Source organism: Aspergillus sclerotioniger (assembly GCF_003184525.1).
Source record: "Aspergillus sclerotioniger CBS 115572 chromosome Unknown BO94scaffold_5, whole genome shotgun sequence".
In the NCBI taxonomy this organism is placed as follows: domain Eukaryota; kingdom Fungi; phylum Ascomycota; class Eurotiomycetes; order Eurotiales; family Aspergillaceae; genus Aspergillus; species Aspergillus sclerotioniger.
The window spans coordinates 487012-506789 of record NW_020290995.1 but is presented as its reverse complement, the minus strand read 5'-3'; the positions used below and the strand labels follow the sequence as shown (position 1 = coordinate 506789).

The window sequence follows — 19778 nt, the reverse complement described above, 5'->3', positions numbered from 1 at the left end:
GGGCGTCTAGACCCGCCGCGGGCCAAGCTTATGGGCGGCCCCGCCAATCGGGCGGCTTGCCTCAGCCGCCGCCGGGCCTGGCTCGGGCGGCCTGCAGACGATCGGCCGCCCGCTAATTGGCCCAGACGCCTAGTTTCGGCCGGCGGCGGAGAAGCGCTGCACAAGCCGTTACGTTTGGGCAACGGTGGCCAGGGTCTGTCTGGTCTAGTCTAGTCGGGAATTCTTCGTTTCCCCCTCTCTCAGTCTCGCTTCGCTTCTCCTGACTAGTCTCGACCCCAGCAAACATTCATCTTTCATCTTTTTGGTACTTCTGGCCAGCCCCCCGGGTTCTCCAGGGCTAACCATGGTTTGATTGACTGATTGCCTGTGTAACACTCTGAGTTGGCCCCCGGGAGGGGTTGGTTTATAGTCGATTGCAAGTCCCCGCGACGGTCACGAGCCAGGGAGAAGCAGAAGATAGACACAACAAGGACGAGCAATCCCTCCACACACCACCATGCAGCCCCCAACCATGCCTCGCGATATCCTCATTGTTGGCGCCGGCATTGCGGGCCTTGCCAGCGCCATTTCTCTCTCCAAGGAACTGGGTTCCGTCATCCCCGATCTCAAGATCTCCGTCTTCGAAGGCGCCCCGGGCCTGTCCGTCTCTGGAGGCGCTATCAGTCTCACCCCGACAGCGCAAAACTATCTCGATAAGCTGGGCGTCTTGTCCGAACTCAATCGCATGGGCAGTGAAGCCGGCATTGAAGTCGACCTTATCGATCTCTTTTCCCTCCGCTCAGGACGCAAACTCGGGCCCCTCAAATTCACCGACGAAAACGGCCTCGGATACGGGGGCTACAAGGGCCGGCGAGTGATGCGAAACGCCCTCTCTCGCGCCATGCTATCTGTCCTCGAATCCCACTCCTCCACCGTCTCGGTCTACTACAACAAGAAAGTCGTCGGCGGCACCACGGCCGACTCTTCTGTCACCCTATCTTTCGAAGATGGCTCCGTCGCCACAGGCGACCTCGTGCTCGGCTGCGACGGCGTCCACTCCATCACACGCACGCGCATCGTCGATCCCGACAATCGCTCCGAATACACTGGCATCTCCTTCATCCAGAGCGTCACCGACGCCTCCGCCCTCTCCCTCCCCATGCACTTCGACCAAACCGCCGTCCACCTCACTCGCCACAGCTCCCTCCTCACCAGCTACTGCGACCCCGCCCGCCAGAAGATCTTCTCCGCCGCTATCCTCCGCGTTAACGAACACCTCATTGAACGCTACCAAGCCACCTCGAAACTCGGTTTCCCTGAACAAGCCAGCATGAAGATGTCCATCCGGTATCTCGTGCGCACACAATTCGCCAAATCCGCCCTTCCCAGCATCCGTGAACTCATCGACACCATCGAAGACTGGGCCCTATACCCGGTGTATCAGGTCCGACAACGAGGGAAATGGCACAAGGGTCGAATTCTCCTCCTAGGAGATGCAGCTCATGCGGTAAGTCTCACCATATCAACTATACTCAGAGCAACGGCTAACCCGTTTATCTCACAATAGATGCCACCCCGCGACGAATCCGCCGCCTACTCCATCGAAGACGCCCTCATATTCACCCAAATCCTCTCCCGCAACCTATACGCCCCCCTCCCTACCATATTCCAAGAATATGAGTCCTTGCGCCGCGATCTCGTCAACAAGGCCTTTGATGCCTCCCGTCGTCTCTGGCAGAGCGATCTCGACAAGGGGTTGTTCCCAGGCCATGTGCGGGATCTCATGTCTCCGGTGCATTTGCCACCGGCAGGCATGGCTGCTACCCCGACGACGGTGGCTACCGGCAGACAGAGACAGCTGCTTCCAGCAGCCACGCATCAGAGTTTCTCGGATCTGTCGGTGTATTCGTTGACGAGGGAGTTTCAGGGGGAGATTGAGTCCTAGCGGATGAGGTGGGCTGGCACGGAAGGAATATGGGTTAGAGGTGTTAAAAAAGGGTATTATCTAGGTTTGACTGTTCTTTAGGGTACGTAATGTTTATTCATGGTAGAGGATGTGCTGGTATAAGGTATCTAGAATTCTAGATAGAAATGAAGCTATGACCTGATCTGTCTTATTTGAACCATTAAGTCTTCCCTTCTATCTAGCACAATGCATCTGTTCTAGCAACCAAGCAAGCTATAGGAGTGTTCAAGTATGGGTGCACTTGCAGTTATAGCCCCAAGACTGGACCAAAGCAAAACCCACCAATTCCCCCAGCACGATCGCTCCGCATCCTCAAATCCTCATCCCGCCCGCCTCATTCCCAACTCCCTCCTCTCAAGGACAATTACGTGGCCCCATTGTGATTACAGAAAGCTATAGGCTGCTTTTGCTTCGACTGAGCTGTCTATGCTAATTAAATGCCAGTCATGGACGATCCTTCTGGAAAGTTCAATGTTTTGGTTCCAGATCTAGATTCCGGATCTTTGGATATTTGGATAGGCTGCGACTTGATCGACATCGTGTCAGACCCACTGTGGCGCCAACAGAGCCTGGCTATGATGGATGGCAACGAACAGGGCCATACAATTACACAGAATCACCAAAAACCCCCAAGATATGAGCGATGAGATGAGATGAGTCTCGACCAGGCGAGAACCGGGGGTGGCGTCACCGCCCGGGGTGCCTGGTTTTCTGCCGTCCATTTTTTCCGCCGATCAGTTTTGGTCGCGTTTTTATCTGCTTCCATTGCCATCTTTCATCCTCCCATCTCCCATCCATCTCCCGCCTTTTTTCCTTCCCTTCCATCTTTTTCATCTTCATTCTCGGTGATATCTTCCTTGCTATCCCACTGTTCACCCACCAGAAACCTCCGAGCTCTCATCATGCTGGGCGCTTTCCGCCGCTCCGGCGTCGTCCATGCGCTGCGTGCTTCCCGGTCTCTGCTGGTCAGATCGACGACTCAACAGCCACAATGGCTTGCCTCATCAGCCCCCGCGGTCTCTCGTACTGCGAGATCGCTGTACCATCCCTCCCCTGCCCATCTTTCAGCCTCTGCTGAGGCCGAGATCCCGCAATCTGCCTCTGAAGAAGCCGAGCCCAAGCAACTAGATCGTTTCGAAGATTTGGCCACCGAGGGCCTGGTCGATCCTAAGATCATCCAGACCGTGACGAAAAACATGCGCATTGAAACCATGACTGAAGTTCAATCGAAGACTATCCGGCATACCGTGGATGGCAATGATCTGTGAGTGGCCCTTCCCCCTTGTCGATTCGTAATGGTGGCTGACCATGACCCTTCCCTTGCAGTTTGGCTCAGGCAAAGACTGGAACTGGAAAGACTCTGGCGTTCTTGATCCCCGTCGTCCAGCGGATTCTCACCGACCCATCGGTTGCCTTGCGCAATACCGGCCGTTCATTCCGGACTTCACGTGTGCCCCCCGATATTCGGGCTATCATCATTTCCCCTACTCGGGAGTTGGCAGAGCAGATTGCCCATGAGGCGACGCGTTTGGTGTATGGTACGGGTCTGAAGGTGCAGACGGCAGTGGGTGGCACACACAAGAAGTCGGGTCTGATCAGGATTCGGGAACAGGGCTGCCATATCTTGGTCGGTACCCCCGGTCGTCTGAAGGATCTCCTGGATGACCCCTACAGCGGTGTTGAGGCTCCCAAGCTGTCTGCCCTTGTCTTTGACGAGGCTGACCGTCTGCTTGACGATGGTTTCTCCAAGGAGATCGGTGAGATCACGGCGCTCCTGCCCGACCGCGCTGAGGTCGAGCGTCAGACTCTCATGTTCTCCGCCACGGTGCCCGACGAGGTTATGGACTTGGTTCGGAAGACCATGAAGCCCGGCTTCGGGATCATCAAGACCGTGTCTGCTAACGAGACCCCCACGCACATGCGTGTTCCTCAGAAGGCTGTCTACATGGATGGCTTCCAGAATGCATTGCCTGCGATTCTGGAGCTGGTGAAGCAAAACACCGAAGACCTCCGCGCCAAGCCCTTCAAGGCCATTGTCTACTTGAACTCGACCATGATGGTCACCATGGCTAACGCTGTATTCAGACGGCTCAAGAACGACCCCGAGAACCCCAGGGCCGGACACCCTCTTGGCCGTCTCCCGATCTACGAGATTCACTCGCGGTTGACTCAGGCTCAGAGAACCAGAACGGCCGACCAATTCCGTAAAGACAAGTCTGCCATTCTTTTCTCTTCCGACGTGACGGCGCGTGGCCTGGATTTCCCCGACGTCACCCACGTCATCCAATACGGACTTCCCCGCGACCACCAGACCTACATCCACCGACTGGGACGTACGGGACGAGCCAACAAGAGCGGTGAAGGATGGATCTTCCTGCACGAGGGCGAGAAGAGCTCCTTCCGGAAGATGTTTTCTAACCTCCCGATCGAAGAGAGCACTTCGATCCCCCTGGCCCACGTGAACATGCGCGAAGAGATCGAGCAAGACGGATCCGCCTCTTCCGAGACTCTGCGCCAAGTCAAGGCCGCGGTGCAGAACACTCCCCAGGACCTCCGCGTGGAGGCATGGAAGTCTCAAATCGGCACATTGATGGGACGTTTCCGCCCTGGCAGCCTGGCCCTTCCTTCCATGGAAGAACTCTCACAGTACGGATATGATCTGCCCCAAACCCCGCACGTTTCGCCCATCGTCATGAGGGCCCTGTCATCAGGCGATGCTATGCCCCAGCGTTCCCAGCGTGGTGGCTTCCGGTCCGGACCTTTCGGCGGACGCTCGGGTGGCCGTTCAGACTTCCGCTCGGGTGGTCGTTCTGATTTCCGTTCTGGAGGTGGCCGCTCTGATTACCGTTCGGGTGGCCGTTCTTTTGGAGATAGCTGGGGTGACCGCGGCCAGCGCTCCTCGAACCGTGGCGGTTCGTCCTGGGAGACCAGAGATGGTCGCCCTCTCTTCAAGCGCGAGAGCGGCCGTGGCAGCCGCGGCAGCCGTGAGGGCCGCGACCGTCGCGATCGCTACAACGACGACTTCTATTGATCCCTTCCGCGGAAAACAATCACTCCTGTTCGGGACTTGAACGCCCTAACGAAACGCACATCCCCGAGACCGGCTTGTCCAAGGGCCGGTCCCGGAAACGAGATTTCATAATGTTTTTTTCCCATCTTGGACCTGTGAGAAAAGTGTTCGATATAGATGGCATGTATACTACCACAACAGATACCACGTGAATATGGCATAGTTCTCCACTCTAGATAGACTTGTAATAACATTCGTCTTGCTCTTTGTGTAATAGTTGTGATGGCCCAGTCTATCGAACCCGGGTAGGTATGCTTGAATCCGTATAGATGATCATCAGGATAAACTGACTCCATGTATCTACCTAAACCACCCACTGCAATGCCAGACACCTCCACTATCCCTCCTAGTAGAAAATGTACTTCATAAAGGCTTAGTTGCTTATTTGCATACAACCCCAGATCCCATCCCCAGATATTCACTTGAATACAACTAACGCATTCATTGAATTATTTATCATTTCTTACATGGGATATCATTTCATCCATCAGATGATGGATAGCAATGAAGCTTGTAATTGATTCCCTTCCAGGGAAAAGAAAAAACCTCTTTGAATGACACCTGTAGCGACGTTAAGGAAAGAGCGAACCAACCCCATGACAGTTAGAGGTATTTCAGCCAGCCAGCCATGAGGAAATATTCCCGCCATTACCTAGTAGTGCTTACCTCTCTCGACTGATGGATATACTCCAACCAAATGGCCTAGTTCCCTTCCCACCCCTCCCCTCTCCGGCTATTACAATGGGTCTCTACCAAGACTCGATGGAGTAATTACCCTATGCACTATATTACCTGCCTTGCTATATGAACGGAAGATAAAGAAAGTAGTCACTTGTTGAACTTCGCCATCAGTAAGTAATGCAGGCCAGTATACCTAACTTCTTGTTAACGGTATGTGCCAGCTGCATCAATGAATCCTTTAACAAAGTCACTACTGACATGACTCTCTTTGAATAATATTAGGGTGTTTGCGGTGTTGATTCTTTGTTAAAGTATATGCTTATCGACTACCATGCCCGGCCGTATCCAGACAACCTTATACAGTCTATCACAGATCATTATTGGTAGGATCAATTCTCGGGGATGTTCGTTTCTCCTTCCTTCTCTTTTAGCTCTACCTATAATACGGAAGTGCACAGCAGCTACCACTTGATAAGAGCCAATCCCCATCCATTAGAGATTCTAATTCAGTTGACAGTCTAGATGGGTACCTCGTGAAGTCCTGGCAAGTTCCATCTAGACGATGAAGCAAGGGGCGTAAGCAAGCACTGTGTAACAATCCCGCATCTAGTGGATGATTGGCCCAGGGCCATACGAAGTGTAAATAGTAAATAGTGGGTCTTGATTCCCATATCGGGTAAAGCACCCGTCACGCGGGGATACCTGCTTGATTTGGCATTATTGCCCGGTGGCCGATACATCCATCCATACATACTCCGGAGATCTTAATCGAGAGGGGATATGTTGCGTATCAGGTGGATCGCTACTCGCATGCTTTGCTCGGTCTATGGATATTCTGAGACGGTTGCTAAATGGCTTAATAATATGATATAAATATCGTAACGAGATTCCTGTTGAGAATCTATCCTACATCTCGTTATATCTTCTCAGGAAGGAAGGAAGAAAGAACGCAAGACAACAATGTACGGAATTATTGTGATTAGCTTGGTGTTGGTACTTCTCACTTGGGTTATTCTATATCCAATTGTGGTGTATTTCCTAGATGTGAAAGGTCTACGACGCTATCCTACGATCAGTTTCCTCGCGGGAGTGACCAACATCCCCTATATGATTCTCAGTGCTGGTGGGTCGCGGTCAAAGCGGTTGGCTGAGTTGCATAAACGTCATCCTGTATTAAGAATTGGGCCGAATGCGTTGTCGTTTGGTGATGGGAGGGCGATTAAGGTGAGATATCTTTGTTCTGTATTCTTTTGTTGTATGGAAATGAGGTTGATGTGGATAGGATATCTACGGTCACTCGACAAAGTGCATCAAGGATGATATGTACCGATTGTTAGCCGGAAGTCATTCTCATCTTGCGGATGTGGTGGATAAAAAGGAACATCAACGAAAGAGAAAGATTTTGTCGAGTGCATATGCCTTGAAGAATCTCGAGGGGTGGGAATATAAAATTGTGGATAAGGTGAGTAAATTGTGTGGGAGGTTTGATAGGTGTTGCCCTGTGACTGGAGAAGGCGGAGGGGATGGGGATATTATTGATTGGCGTGCCTGGACGAATTTCTTCACGATGGATGCAATTGCAGATATTGGATTGAACTCCTCGCTGGGATTCCTGGAACAGGGAGACGATATGACAATCTCGGAGTCTCTTGATGGCGTCACTCGTCTTGTCAGCTATCGGGACTGTCTCCATAGTCAGATTACGGCTCAGTCTCAGCTCGTATGGACATATGGATGGTACAAATCACTGGTTAGATGGTCTCGAAGATTGCCGACTCGATATCGAGAACTTTTCTCCAGAGGTGACGGGTATGATGGGATTGTGATTCATCAGGTCCGGAAACGGCTACAACAGTATCAGGAAGGGAAACGGCTGGAGGACTTTTTTCAGGCATTGATGGAATCGAAAGATGGGTCGCCCAATTATCTGCCCTTTGGCGAGATTGGGGCTGAGATTTCTATCATGCGTAAGTTATCATCATTTTCCAGAACGTCGGCGACTAAAGGATCTTTGTTTGGTTCTAGTCAACGCCGGGTCTATTTCTACTGCCGTTGCGATCAATAACGCAATGTATATGCTACTGAAGCATCCTGGCGTACTTGCTCGGCTCCGTGAGGAAGTTGATATAGTGGCGGATGATGACGAAGTGTCAATCCCTTATGACAAGGTGAAGAATCTCCCGTATCTGAGAGCATGCTTAGATGAGAGCATGAGAATTCTCCCACCCACACCGTTCAACCTGCCTCGGAAGACGCCCCCGGAAGGCTGTGAGATTCTAAGCCAGTGGGTTCCGGGAAATACTACCGTGTCAATGTCCTCATATGTCGCCCATCGTGATGAGAAAGTCTTCTCAGATCCAGAGGTATTCCGTCCTGAGCGCTGGCTGGGAGAACGAGGAAAGGAGCTGCAGCCATACTTTATCACCTTTAGTGCCGGTGCTCGTGGTTGTATTGGCCGGAATATCAGCTACCTGGAACAGACCATTCTCATTGCGTCCACCATCCATCGTTATGATTTGGAGCTCGTGGATCCATCGATGGAGCAGACTTCTTATGAGCACCTCAACATGAATCCTGGTCCACTGCCCGTGAAGGTGAGACGACGGCGTTGTGACTGATAGAGTCGATGCAATGACTGCATTGAAGACTTCAGGCATTTCCTGTTTATCTTGAAATGGCTCTTTTGTTTGAATTGCATAGTAATTGTTTAACATTGATTGGGATGAGAGGAGTTCAATGAACCTGAAGTATCAAACTATATCACTCTTTCGTAGCTCAGTTGTGAGACGACTGTTTAAAGATAGAACGAATGTCAAAGGGAGAGTTACCAGAGGTGGTCTCTCTTCTCACTACCTGAAGTATCAAAGTGAACAGTAGAAATATCCGTGGAGTAGATCCGGTCCTTCTTTGCCGGAGCAAATAATTACCTTGTGTCAGCTGATCAACGATGGCACATGACCGGGGATGTCTGAATCCCACAATCCATCCCCGCATATTCAATCAAGTGAACTTTCCCCAACTCCCCGCGCCATCTGGTGCGATTGATCCCACCTAGGCATTCAACCATGAACATATCACGACTAGGGCGATATCAAGCCTGGTGCGACACTCTGCCCCAATCAAACAGCACAATGCTAATAACCATAGAAGTGATCGTTGCCGAACTCGACATATTCGATGTGAGCAAGTCCACACTTTGCCGCGTCCCTTGTGCTAAGGCAAGTCCAGGTGATCGAAGAGCAGGAAGCCAGTCTTGTACCGCCTGTAACAATGCAAACCTCCAATGTACTCGTGAAAGAAAGACGATATTTTATATGACGCAACACCCTCCTGCCGTAAGTAGACCGGCTTCACCACCGAATACAAGTCCTGAGATCGAAGCCAGCGAAGACCATGCAGCACCCGAATGCAGCGCAGAGGTGAAGGGCAGTGATGTTATTGGAATCTCCCAAGGCTCACCCTCGGGTCTTAGTAATTCTTCCAGTTATGCTGAAGTGCCAATCAATCCGTCATGTTCGCCGGAGAGGTTAGAGGTATGGCTGCTTCCTTGGTAGAAAACATCAGAAATGTTGAGATGACCCTCAGGCTGCAATAACACTAGACGAGCTTATGTCTCGTGACGACTTGGACAAGCTGCCGTGGCCCCTGGAGTCTAAATTTGAAGCGTCGCTACTAAAATACTTTCTTACGACGCTTTCCCCTTGGGTAGGAAGAGTCCAAAGATGTGGCTAATTCCTTCAACTACTAACGATAATTGCTAACATAGTTCGACTACTGTGATCCACAGCAACACTTTCGCACATATATCGGCAACAAAGCGGCGACTGATATAACTCTACTATATGCTGTCCTGGCAGTATCTGCCCGGCACCAGAGCTCATCCTTGCACCGGCACAACCGAATCGCCGATGAATACCAGAAACGGTGTCTCAGGAGTCTAATAGCCGCGCTGGATGACCCTGAAAGAACCCTGAATGATACAATATTGGCCTCGGCTGTGATTCTCCGCTTTTTTGAGGAAATGACAGGTATCTTGTCTGATTCGGATTCCCGTTCAATACATTAAGGATTGCTGATATCTACAAAGAAACCCCCGAAGAGTCGTTCCGGACTCATACGCTATCCGCTCAACTTCTCCTTCGAATTACAGAAGGGCATGTCTATCGCTCAAGTTTCACAGATGCTGCTTTTCTGGTGGTGCTGCGATCAGAAATTTACGTAGCTAATCTCATCCGACGCCCGATAGGGAACTTGGAAGACCACTGCAATATCGACACATCTTTGGATCCCACCTCTGAAAGGATGTGGGCTCTTCGAGCAATAGCCCATGCTGCAAAGGCCACCAATTTTGCTTATGGGGACGTTACAGCGTCTGAATACAACTGGCAGTCTCTAATGCAGTATATTGACGACTGGGAACGTCTTTGCCCGCAATCATTCCAGCCGATTTACTCCCAAAATAGGATCTCCCCTGCGAATCCATTCCCGCATATGTGCTATGCAATTGATTACCATGTTGCCGCACGTCAACATATTGAACTCGCGCGTGTTCTTCTGCTTGCCTCTAACGCTCAGAGCTGTCTTACACGGATTCAGCAAGCAAGAATGGGGCAAAGTAATGATGAGAGTATACGATCCAGCGTCCGGGTAATCTGTGGAATCTCTATGTCCAATCCCGAGTTTATGATCGCGCGGATTGGCGCTGCGCTGGTCATTGCAATATGTGGTGAATTGTTTGATGACCCGACTGAAACACAAATCTTGATTGAGTTGCTTTCAGAAGCAGAATCTCACCTGGCATGGCCATGTCTAAAGGCAAAGGAGTATTTAAGAGGGGTCTGGCGTGTCTAGAATGACCCATTTGTGTGGGATTCATTTGAAACAGCTGCGGCTTATACAACAGCCAGGAACATGCTGTCCCCCGATGAGGTCAGCAATTGTGCAGGAGCATTAGCCTTGAATTAGCGAATCACTAATATTGTTCGGCCGAATCCAACCGTGCCAGGTAGTATTCTGCTCTCTAGGTTGGCTTATTCAGAGTTTGCTCTACTTTGCTCTACTTTGTCATCCTGCCCGGGATCTTTGTTTCCAGGGTTGACACCATGGTTGTTAGCACTACTCAGCTTCTTTTTGGCAAGCTGCTTGCCCGGTACTCGGTTTGGTGGATCTACAGCATTGTCATGCTATTTCTTGTCGGGCTTGCTGTCTGTGACTACGCGACCAGCCCGCACGCCCTCATTGCCCGATGAGCCTTTGATAAAATGGGATGCGGGTCTTTGTGTCACTGTCTTCTCTCTGGTCTCGTTCTGGCCCCCCCGCGCAGCGTCTTGTCGTGCTCGTTCTTCTCTCAGCTTCAAGTGGGCTCGCGACGGCATTTGGGCCATTAATAGATGCTCTCAGAGAAAGTCTCCTGGCGCTGGTACTATCACATCAATCTCCTATATATAGGCTAAAATGCTGGGCGAGATTGACCAGAAGTCTAACTTGACCCACTGTTAACAAAATTTGCATTCGCGCAACCCATGTCCGGAATGAGTTTCCGCAGTTTGTTATTCTGAAAGGACGAGGGTGCTGAAGCCAAATTCTTGTCAATTGCCCTGGCCAAAGCTAACTACGAATGGCATGTCTCATCAATGGACAGCAAAGATCTATCGTCTTGGTATGACATCGGTGATCAGACGATAGACTTCTGCTCCAGCAACCGGAATGAGGTACCTCCTATCGGAGCTCCATCAGACACCGTTTCCCCTTTGGTGATAGCAGAAAGTACAAGACCTCCTTCATGTCTTCATCGCTCATCCCTTCTTTGATCGATACCTCCGAGATCGGAAATTGGCGGAAAAAGTGGGCTGTAGCTAAGCGCAGCTCTATTCGAGCCAAGTGCATTCCAATACAGTCTATCACTGTCAGGGTTAGTTGCCCTAAATGTTGGGACTCGCACTCACTGCGGCTTCCTGCCCCAAAGGGCATAAACGCATCCTTCATCGCTTTGGTGGGTGAAGCCCATCGGGAGGGGTCAAACCTATTTGAACAGTCAATAAAATTGGCGGTCTCAACTACAGGATCTATGTTGGAGTACCTTTCGGGATGGGCAAATACGTCAGGATCTCGATGAAGACTCCATAACTGTGTGGTGACATTGCTACCCCCAGGAACCCAATGACCACCCAGCGTTGCCCCTTGCGATGGTACAATGCGATGCAAGTCACAAGGTACTGCGGGATAGAGGCGCAGGGTTTCGTCGATGACCTGGTTCATATAGGGCAAGTCCCGCAAATCCTTGTCGCTAAATTGATCCGGAAGTGCGGCCAGTTCAGCCACCAGTGCTTGCCGGATTGCTGGTGCCTTACATACTGCCCATGTTAGGTAAGTTAAAGTGATGGCAGTGGTGTCACTGCCAGCCACGATGAAGTCGTCGGCATCATCGCGGATCTCAGAATCGGGCAAACCTTCCTTGCCAGCATTGTACAGCTTGGTGAACAAGGTGGGCTTGACATTAATGGGATCGGCGGCCAGTAACTGTTTGTACCGATTGATCAACTCTATCGCACACTTGACTGTGCGTGCCCGGCTGTCGTTGACTTCTCTGAGGAAGGGTAACGGCAGGAATGCGGCAAGGGTGGCCACGATAGGAAACGATGCCCGAATGCCAGCCAACATGCCGGTCAGTTCGAGATCTTTGATGTACTGGTTTTTCTGTGCAACTGATCAACCCCCAGTCATGGATCCGGCCTGCGTCGGGGTATGTTACTTTGCCTAGTTCCAGCATGTGGAATGACTCCCCGAAGGTCAACTCCCCAATAATGTCGGTCGCCATGAAGAAGAACCACTTTTCGACATCAGCCACCCCACGGTCAGCCATCTCCTCTTCCATGCGCTGCATAGCCAAGCGAACACGGGCCTCTATCAATGGCTCCACCGATAGCAAGTTTGCATCCGAGAGAGGTGAAGAAAGGAGCTTGCGATGTTTACTATGGAACTTTGGATTCGTAGTATTGAACAGGCTTTCCGCGTCCTCGTGTTTCAATAACCGATATCGCGGCGATTTCAGATAGCCTCCTCCGATGCGATGAATCTCTCGAGCGCTGGCGATCTCAGCGACATCGACAGCATCGGGGCCGACTCGGACGACCGGGCCTACATAAGAAGCAAGCAGTTAGCCTCCAAAGTGCTTTGTGCCAGCAGGAGTCAAAGCCACCGTATTTTTGATGTAGAAGATGCACATATCGCGGTCGGTTGCCGATGACCGAATGGCATCGGACAACGATATCCGTCCATTTGCAAAGGAAGGGACCGGGAACGGAAGACAACGAGTTCCTTTGTTCGCGATATACAATCTGTTGTTCGCTGGGTAAGTCACCCCTTTCCACGAGTCTATGACTGGAGACCTACTGTTAGGATATAGAAGAGGAAGATGGACAGGATCAAGCCTGGAGCATGGCTAACCACGAAATTGGGTTCCATAGAGCGTGTAGCCGCTAGATCCCCGGGACCAGCCATGTTATACCCTTCCGAATACCTGGATGATATGGGTGAGATGAGAAATGCTCGATAGATTGCCTCGTCGTGGGTGATGTCCTGCGCTCTCCCTTGCGTAACAACTGTGCTGTGACGTGAGTGTCGGATGAGGGCAACCGACGACGACAACCGCAAACGGATTCTCACCGAACGGTTGTTTCCACATCTACCAGTTAGGGGATGTGAGCTTAGAGTATGAGCCACGGACATGATGTCCCTGAGACCCTCCAATCATCTAGGAAAAGGTGAGGGGATGCCATCGAATCGGATTCAGTGTAATCTGGTGCAGTGGGATTGCTTCTCAGGTGCCCCAAATAGGGTAACAAGTGAACTAATCTGCAACCATCTGCAAGTTCGTTGATCCCGGTTGGATGGCTTGGGTTCAGCTCCCCGAATAGTATCAGAAGTACTAAAGTGACAAGACTGACTTGGACCAATCATGCCATGTTTGCTATCCATCACCTATCACATTTGCACATTGCTTTTGCGGAATGCTGATGCTGGCAGCCTGAACCGACACAGGTTACACAAATGACAACAGATGGAAATCCGATATCCCCCGAATTGCCTCTATTACCAGGGATCCCATGGAGAAGTAGTGCTCTGACCGCCTTCTGCTGCTCCCAGTTGCTCCCTGCTCCCCAGCTGCTCCCAGCACTCACGGGTCGACCAACCCAGACCACTCTTCCCCAAACCTAATTCTGGACCCATGCCTGGCTGACAGGCGCGTTCCCGCTGTCATGGACTCTATTGTCTTTTGCAGTCAATCATGGCCTGGATCGCGAGCGCCATCCGGCCCTCCTATTGGACCGCGGGCTTTCCGCGCATCATCGACTGGCCCTGGATACAACCTTGTCGCGGCCTAGCGTCATCGCTCCGTCAACATCCGAGCGGTAGTGGTCGTGCTATGCGGCTTTCTTTCATTCTCTGATATCCCTCAACTTTTGTTTGTTGCTCTATCGCGATGAACATCACGGCATTGAGACACCAAAAGTTGACAAGAAGCCTGGTCAGTTGAGGTGATTCGCGTGTCCCATTGACACGAACCACCTTGCCATGCCTCTGTTATACGTGCGAGCTGTAGTCCCCTTTGAGGCCGGGGCCAATGCGACCGACGTGCTGATCAACCAAGTTCACTTCAATCGTACCGCACTGAGCTACTACCACTACACGCTCTTCAGCAACGGGACCCTTTCGAATGAGACGGACTGCTATCTCGCCTTTGATGAGTTTCAACCGCAAATGTTCGCCAATGGGTCTTTCGTGCATGGAATCTCCTGCTACGCACCCATTAGAGACCTGGGTCAGCATGCCTCAGCCGGTCTGGCGTTTGCGTTGATGTTTTGCATCTCCATTGCCATCACTTTGATCAACCTGCGCAAACATGGCCGACGATACCTGCCCGTCGATCACCGGTGGTCTGTCATGGGCCGGCGGGGGAAGTGGATCTGGATGCTCTTTGTCGCCGCCTGTGGGGCTATCAGCTGTTTCATGAGCATCGACGTGGACCGGGACTATATCGTGAGCGTCCCGTTGATCCTGCAGAGCGTCTTCTACACTCTCCTTACTCCAGGGATGATGGCAGCTGTATGGGAAGGAGTACGGCATTGGTAAGTGATGACTAGGGCCCCGCTCCTAACCTTGTGAAATTGATCTGACTCGTCCCAGGGGCTCGTGGCAAGAACGACAGATCTACGACCGGGATCCTTATGCGTTTCAAGTTTCTAACAGCCGAGAGCGCCAGGAGTTCGTGCTCCCCATCCTCTTCTACGCATGCGCTTTCGCCAATTTCTTCTTGACCGTTCCGCGCTCGTGGACTCCCATTGAGATGCAGCGCAGTCCGGAGCAACAGATCAATGATGCGAAACCGGTCGCTACAGATGCCCGGTGGCGTGCTGCCGGCTTCGTAGCGATGGGTGGAGTTCTGGTGATCTGCTACAGCCTGGAGCATAGCATCTACCGCTACCGGATGCGGCCGACCAGCACAATGGGCCAGCTCCTGTTCTACCTGAATGCCGCCCCATCGCAGTTTCTCATAGCCATTGCGCTGCTAGGGGTGAAGATCGGATACGCCATTGCTTCCTCTTTTGACTGGACAGTGTCACCCTTGAAATACGGGGTTAACTCGGGCTGGCTCTACGGGCTAGGGTACACGCCGCCGCTGCTTCTGCTCATTTTATTCAACATTTGTGGATTGTGTGAGCTCAACGACGACCAGGCTTTGATCATCCAGCGGGACGAATTCGACAATGCAGTTGCCGATGATGTGGGAGTCGGACAGAGGAAGCCCAGCTGGTGGAAGAAAGGCCAGACGTTTGTTCGGGAACTGAGTGACCACCGCCGGCACCGGTCCTCGCAGCAGGACGAGCATGACATGAACCGGTACGTTGAGATGGGCATCATCAAACCACAGGAGCAATTGCAGCAGAGTGGCCGTGACCCGTCGAGCCCCAAGCCGGAGACGTGGGTGACGACTCGTACTGCCAGTCAGGGTAGTGAATTGACTGCTGTGGCGCGAACGGATAGTGGTCCTGATATAGCGCAGCATATCGAGTACACCGTGCAGTCGGGGAATCTGTCCCGGAATTCTTCCAATGAGATGGGATTAGCACCAAGGCATCCACAAACAGAGCGGAGCATGCTGGATGGTTGAGCGGGGTGATGGAAGATGATTGTAGGAATAGGGCTGTTATAAGTAAATGGGAAGCTCTTCCGATATAAGCTGGTTTAGTGGATTGTTATAAATGAACTACTCCGTAGGATATGAAGCATTTCCGTTTCCAGCAGTCACATGACCGACTCTATATTGTTTGTCCCATTTGACCTGTTTGCCACGTTTGCCTCCTCCATGTGCAGTCCTGCATCTTCGAGCTCAATTCCATCTTGAGTGCCAGTCCCTTAACAAAGTACAGGCGACTACCAGACTCATCCGCATTACACTTACGAGCTACTAAGCTGCAAGCCGGCCTTGCAACACCCCACTACCCGCCGTATACCCCGCATTCCACCCAATCGCTCACACCCTCCATCTTCAAAATGGAATCCGAAAAGCGCAAATACGCCGCTGGGCCCTCCCTCCCCAGTGACAGCGAAGACGCCAGCAAACGCCGCAGAGTCATCGGACCAGCTTTCCCACCCCCGGCCGACGCCGCAGATAACAGCTCCTCCTCCGACAGCTCCGACGATGACGACTTCGGGCCCAGTCTACCTCCCCCCGAGGGCAGCTTACCTTCCACCACCAGCTCCCAGCCCACCCCAACCCCGTCATCCGAAACCTCCACCGCCCCGAAAGCTCCCCAGCGCGACGCCTGGATGCTTGAACCCATTGACGGCTCGAACCGCTCCTCCCGGGTAGACCCGACCAAGTTGCGAAACCGGAAATTCCAAACCGGACGGGCGGCGAACACCACGCCTGGTGGTGGCGGGGTGGACGTTTCCTGGACCGAAACACCAGAGCAGAAGATGAAGCGTCTGCAGGATGAGGTGCTGGGTGTGCAGACCCGGCCTGGTGCTGCTGTGGGGACGGGGGATTCGGGTGCGCGTGGAGCACAACCCTCCCGTGCTATGCAGGAGAAGATTCTGCGGTATAATGAGGAGAAGAGGAAGGGGGAGAAGGCCGAGCAGGCGGCCAGGGATGCTGAGAATGGGAAGAAGAAGGAAGAGGAGGATGATCCAAGCGCGAGGGCTTTTGATAAGGAGAAGGATATGTCGCTTTCGTCGAAGATCACGAATGCGCAGAGAAGGGAGATGATGAATAAGGCGGCGGATTTTGGGTCAAGATTTACGAGTGGGAAGTTTTTGTGATTGGGGGTTTTTTTTGCGCCGTGGGCTTGGGGGGAGAAGATACCGAGGCCTATTGGATGTCCTCGTTATCGAGCGCTGGAGCGTGTCTTGCTCAGTCTCGGTCATGACATCGTCAGAGCACCGCGAAGATGCGCACATGATTCGATACATCCTATCCCTTCATCCATCAGCATTCGCAAATGGCGATACACTTGATCTCGACTAATAGTCGATGATTGGACAGCTTCCCGAGGCTGATGGTTGTCCGGGTGGGCTTATCACCGCGATCGGGACAGAGTCGATTCACTCCTCGTGCATCCCTGGTAGCAGCCGACCAGATCAGTGGGACTGACCGTCGTGTTGACCGCGTTCTGGATGCCCTCTATAGTCTATGACACCACGGATGGTGCATTTGATGTTGCACAAGACCGCAGCAATCTGTTGTCGGACCTTAAGGGTCCAGGTGTCGGGATGTTCGATGACGCCATTCAAGATGCCGTCGCCGTGACGCGACGCAGATTGATCCATGGGCGTCGATTCCAGTCCAACCGAATTGGCCAATGATTGATCTATCCCGCGGGCGCTGAGCATGCCAATTTCCCAAGAAACAGGCCTGGTTTGAGGTGACTGGCGATTGTTTAACAAGGAAACTAGATCACAGCGCGCGCTTGTATGCGAGTTAAGCAACTATGAATCATCGCAATGCGAACGATAATGAATTGTGTCATCTCTACCTATGCAACCTATTTTTAACAAGATTGATGGAATGCTACGATATACAATACTACTACCCCCAGAATAATGAACCTCCATTGGGTCTTTCTCTACCATTGGTATCATAATCCCGACATCCACCACTTGCTGGCCATCGGTCTATTCCCTCTGAGAAGCAAAAGGAACCGATTGTGAATGAAACAAAAAAAGGCCCGAACCGCGACTCGAACGCGGGATCTCTCGCATTCAAGAATTGGGGCTCCCAAAGCGAGAATCTTAACCTCTGGACCATCCGGGCAGGGGGAGTAAAAGTGGTGAGTCAGTACGCCTTCTCCGCGGGATAAAGAAACAACCGCAGACCGCATCGGATGACGTCCGTATCGATCAGATCTTATCTGCGGGGATCTCCTCGCATTTCCGCCTGCGATTCTTTGGCTTCAATCCATCCCTCGCTTCTCTTTTCTTCTCTTCCTCCTCTCCCTCATCTAACCATTTTTCTTCCACCAAGGCATTGCTCACCATGAACCTCCGTCAAATCACCGCCCACAATTTCTCCACCTTCCGCCATCACTATGTCTCCGAGATCTCCGGCTCCCTGGGCGACCTGGGCACCTTTCTCCCCATCGCGATCGCCCTAGCGGTGAACAACACCGTCTCCCTCTCAAGCACCCTCATCTTCTCCGGCCTCTTCAATATTCTCACCGGTCTCTTCTTCGGCATTCCACTCCCCGTCCAGCCCATGAAAGCCATTGCCGCCGTCGCCATCGCCCGCAACTTCTCCAACGGCACCATCGCCGCCGCAGGCCTCTTCGTCGCGGGCTTCATCCTCCTCTTCAGCGTCACCGGCCTCCTAACCCGCTTCGCCAACGCCATCCCCATCCCCATCATCAAAGGCATCCAAGTCGGCGCCGGCCTATCCCTCATCATCGCCTCCGCCAACTCCCTCCTCTCCTCCCTAACCTGGTTCTCCCCCTCATGGGCCGATAACCGTCTCTGGGCCCTCGCCGCCTTCCTCTTCCTCATCACCACCAACGTCTACCGCACCGCTCCCTACGCCCTCATCATCTTCCTCCTCGGCCTCCTCTTCGCCATCATCCTCTCCACCCTCGCCTCAGACCTCCCCTCCCTCACCATCTGGCACCCCTACACCGTCCTCCCCACCCCGCACGAATGGTCCCTCGGCATCCTCGACGCCGCCATTGGCCAAATCCCCCTCACCACCCTCAACTCCGTCGTCGCCGTCGTCCACCTCGCTCACGACCTCCTCCCCAACACCCCCACCCCATCCACCACCTCCATCGGCCTCAGCGTCGCAGCCATGAACCTCCTCGGCTGCTGGTTCGGCGCCATGCCCGTCTGCCACGGCTCCGGCGGCCTCGCAGCCCAATACCGCTTCGGCGCCCGCTCCGGCGCTAGCATCATCTTCCTCGGCCTCTTCAAACTCCTCATCGGCCTCTTCCTCGGAGAATCCCTCGTCGGCCTCCTCAAACGCTTCCCCACCGCCCTCCTAGGCGTGATGGTCATCGCCGCAGGCCTAGAACTAGTCAGTGTAGGCGAGAGCCTAAACACCACCGGTGCAAGAGATATTCGTAAGGCCGCCGGAAACGGACTCATCGGTGACGAGGCGCCCGAGATCGGTCCCATGTTGAGCGACTACGAGCGGAAGAAACGGTGGACGGTGATGATGGTTACGGTGGGGTTGTTGGTTGGGTTCAAGAATGATGCTGTTGGGTTTGTGGCGGGGTTGTTGTGTCATTGGGCGTTTGAGATCCCGGCTGTTGTGGAGAGGGTTAAGGTGCGGTGGGAGGGGAGGAGGGGGAGTCGGAGGGGGAGGGTTATGTTGGAGTAGTTGGTTAGTTGGTTAATTGTTTGTGGATTCTGGAAGTAGGTGGTAATGGAGTTGTAAGTGAGTGAAATATACCGATGTAAATAGTATATGAGTGTTGATTTTTAGTTCTTTCAGAAAGACGAATTACGACTGATGAACAGGAAGCATGAGACTTTGATCAGTATCAATTTAAATGCGAAGTTCATGTTGCTGAATTGCCTATCTAAATGGGATGGGAT

The 19778-nt window shown here is 52.5% G+C and overlaps 9 protein-coding genes and 1 non-coding gene across 10 annotated transcripts; 7 read left to right on the top strand and 3 right to left on the bottom strand.

Moving 5' to 3' along the window:
- The first annotated feature begins 247 nt into the window (after positions 1–247).
- BO94DRAFT_485711 (FAD-dependent oxidoreductase) lies at positions 248–2086 on the top strand. The gene is made up of 2 exons (XM_025608988.1): positions 248–1486; positions 1547–2086. The coding sequence occupies exons 1-2, from the start codon at positions 497–499 to the stop codon at positions 1922–1924; spliced, it is 1368 nt and encodes a 455-aa protein (XP_025470809.1). The 5' UTR covers positions 248–496; the 3' UTR covers positions 1925–2086.
- A 631-nt stretch (positions 2087–2717) lies between these two features.
- On the top strand, positions 2718–5219 carry BO94DRAFT_532010 (DEAD-domain-containing protein). Its single transcript, XM_025611026.1, has 2 exons — positions 2718–3209; positions 3272–5219. Exons 1-2 carry the CDS (start codon positions 2848–2850, stop codon positions 4974–4976), a joined length of 2067 nt encoding a protein of 688 aa, XP_025470808.1. The 5' UTR covers positions 2718–2847; the 3' UTR covers positions 4977–5219.
- A 1437-nt stretch (positions 5220–6656) lies between these two features.
- On the top strand, positions 6657–9180 carry BO94DRAFT_572569 (cytochrome P450; the record flags this gene model as incomplete). Its single annotated transcript, XM_025614928.1, has 6 exons — positions 6657–6920; positions 6979–7663; positions 7686–8290; positions 8781–8796; positions 8847–8875; positions 8925–9180. The coding sequence occupies 6 exons, from the start codon at positions 6657–6659 to the stop codon at positions 9012–9014; spliced, it is 1689 nt and encodes a 562-aa protein (XP_025470807.1). The 3' UTR covers positions 9015–9180.
- On the top strand, positions 8715–10755 carry BO94DRAFT_317753 (uncharacterized protein). The gene is made up of 7 exons (XM_025606881.1): positions 8715–8796; positions 8847–8875; positions 8925–9031; positions 9082–9229; positions 9298–9401; positions 9463–9724; positions 9784–10755. Exons 4-7 carry the CDS (start codon positions 9208–9210, stop codon positions 10545–10547), a joined length of 1152 nt encoding a protein of 383 aa, XP_025470806.1. The 5' UTR covers positions 8715–8796; positions 8847–8875; positions 8925–9031; positions 9082–9207; the 3' UTR covers positions 10548–10755.
- Positions 10756–11414: 659 nt separating this feature from the next.
- Positions 11415–13160, bottom strand: BO94DRAFT_553895 (cytochrome P450; the record flags this gene model as incomplete). Its single annotated transcript, XM_025613680.1, has 6 exons — positions 11415–11593; positions 11642–11718; positions 11776–12392; positions 12448–12833; positions 12895–13033; positions 13089–13160. 6 exons carry the CDS (start codon positions 13158–13160, stop codon positions 11415–11417), a joined length of 1470 nt encoding a protein of 489 aa, XP_025470805.1.
- A 1110-nt stretch (positions 13161–14270) lies between these two features.
- On the top strand, positions 14271–15867 carry BO94DRAFT_582452 (DUF2434 domain-containing protein; the record flags this gene model as incomplete). Its single annotated transcript, XM_025615479.1, has 2 exons — positions 14271–14824; positions 14883–15867. The coding sequence occupies 2 exons, from the start codon at positions 14271–14273 to the stop codon at positions 15865–15867; spliced, it is 1539 nt and encodes a 512-aa protein (XP_025470804.1).
- A 220-nt stretch (positions 15868–16087) lies between these two features.
- Positions 16088–17177, top strand: BO94DRAFT_317739 (GPALPP motifs-containing protein 1). The gene has a single exon (XM_025606878.1). It carries the CDS (start codon positions 16251–16253, stop codon positions 17016–17018), a length of 768 nt encoding a protein of 255 aa, XP_025470803.1. The 5' UTR covers positions 16088–16250; the 3' UTR covers positions 17019–17177.
- Positions 17178–17686: 509 nt separating this feature from the next.
- Positions 17687–18093, bottom strand: BO94DRAFT_317750 (uncharacterized protein). The gene has a single exon (XM_025606880.1). The coding sequence runs from the start codon at positions 18001–18003 to the stop codon at positions 17785–17787; it is 219 nt and encodes a 72-aa protein (XP_025470802.1). The 5' UTR covers positions 18004–18093; the 3' UTR covers positions 17687–17784.
- Positions 17814–19711, top strand: BO94DRAFT_317746 (putative sulfate/molybdate transporter). The gene is made up of 2 exons (XM_025606879.1): positions 17814–18025; positions 18220–19711. The coding sequence occupies exon 2, from the start codon at positions 18232–18234 to the stop codon at positions 19558–19560; it is 1329 nt and encodes a 442-aa protein (XP_025470801.1). The 5' UTR covers positions 17814–18025; positions 18220–18231; the 3' UTR covers positions 19561–19711.
- On the bottom strand, positions 17921–18009 carry BO94DRAFT_t86. The gene has a single exon. It is a non-coding gene; the product is annotated as a tRNA-Pro (tRNA).
- Positions 19712–19778: the final 67 nt, after the last annotated feature.

Excerpts from the sequence above, each read along its gene's own strand:
- BO94DRAFT_485711 (XM_025608988.1), top strand. The coding sequence starts at position 497 with ATGCAGCCCCCAACCATGCCTCGCGATATCCTCATTGTTGGCGCCGGC. Across the intron at positions 1,487-1,546 it reads TAGGAGATGCAGCTCATGCG|ATGCCACCCCGCGACGAATC; the intron begins GTAAGTCTCACC and ends ATCTCACAATAG.
- BO94DRAFT_532010 (XM_025611026.1), top strand. The coding sequence starts at position 2,848 with ATGCTGGGCGCTTTCCGCCGCTCCGGCGTCGTCCATGCGCTGCGTGCT. Across the intron at positions 3,210-3,271 it reads ACCGTGGATGGCAATGATCT|TTTGGCTCAGGCAAAGACTG; the intron begins GTGAGTGGCCCT and ends CTTCCCTTGCAG.
- BO94DRAFT_317753 (XM_025606881.1), top strand. The coding sequence starts at position 9,208 with ATGTTCGCCGGAGAGGTTAGAG. Across the intron at positions 9,230-9,297 it reads GTTCGCCGGAGAGGTTAGAG|ACGAGCTTATGTCTCGTGAC; the intron begins GTATGGCTGCTT and ends CAATAACACTAG. Across the intron at positions 9,402-9,462 it reads TTACGACGCTTTCCCCTTGG|TTCGACTACTGTGATCCACA; the intron begins GTAGGAAGAGTC and ends TTGCTAACATAG.
- BO94DRAFT_317739 (XM_025606878.1), top strand. The coding sequence starts at position 16,251 with ATGGAATCCGAAAAGCGCAAATACGCCGCTGGGCCCTCCCTCCCCAGT.
- BO94DRAFT_317750 (XM_025606880.1), bottom strand. The coding sequence starts at position 18,003 with ATGGTCCAGAGGTTAAGATTCTCGCTTTGGGAGCCCCAATTCTTGAAT.
- BO94DRAFT_317746 (XM_025606879.1), top strand. The coding sequence starts at position 18,232 with ATGAACCTCCGTCAAATCACCGCCCACAATTTCTCCACCTTCCGCCAT.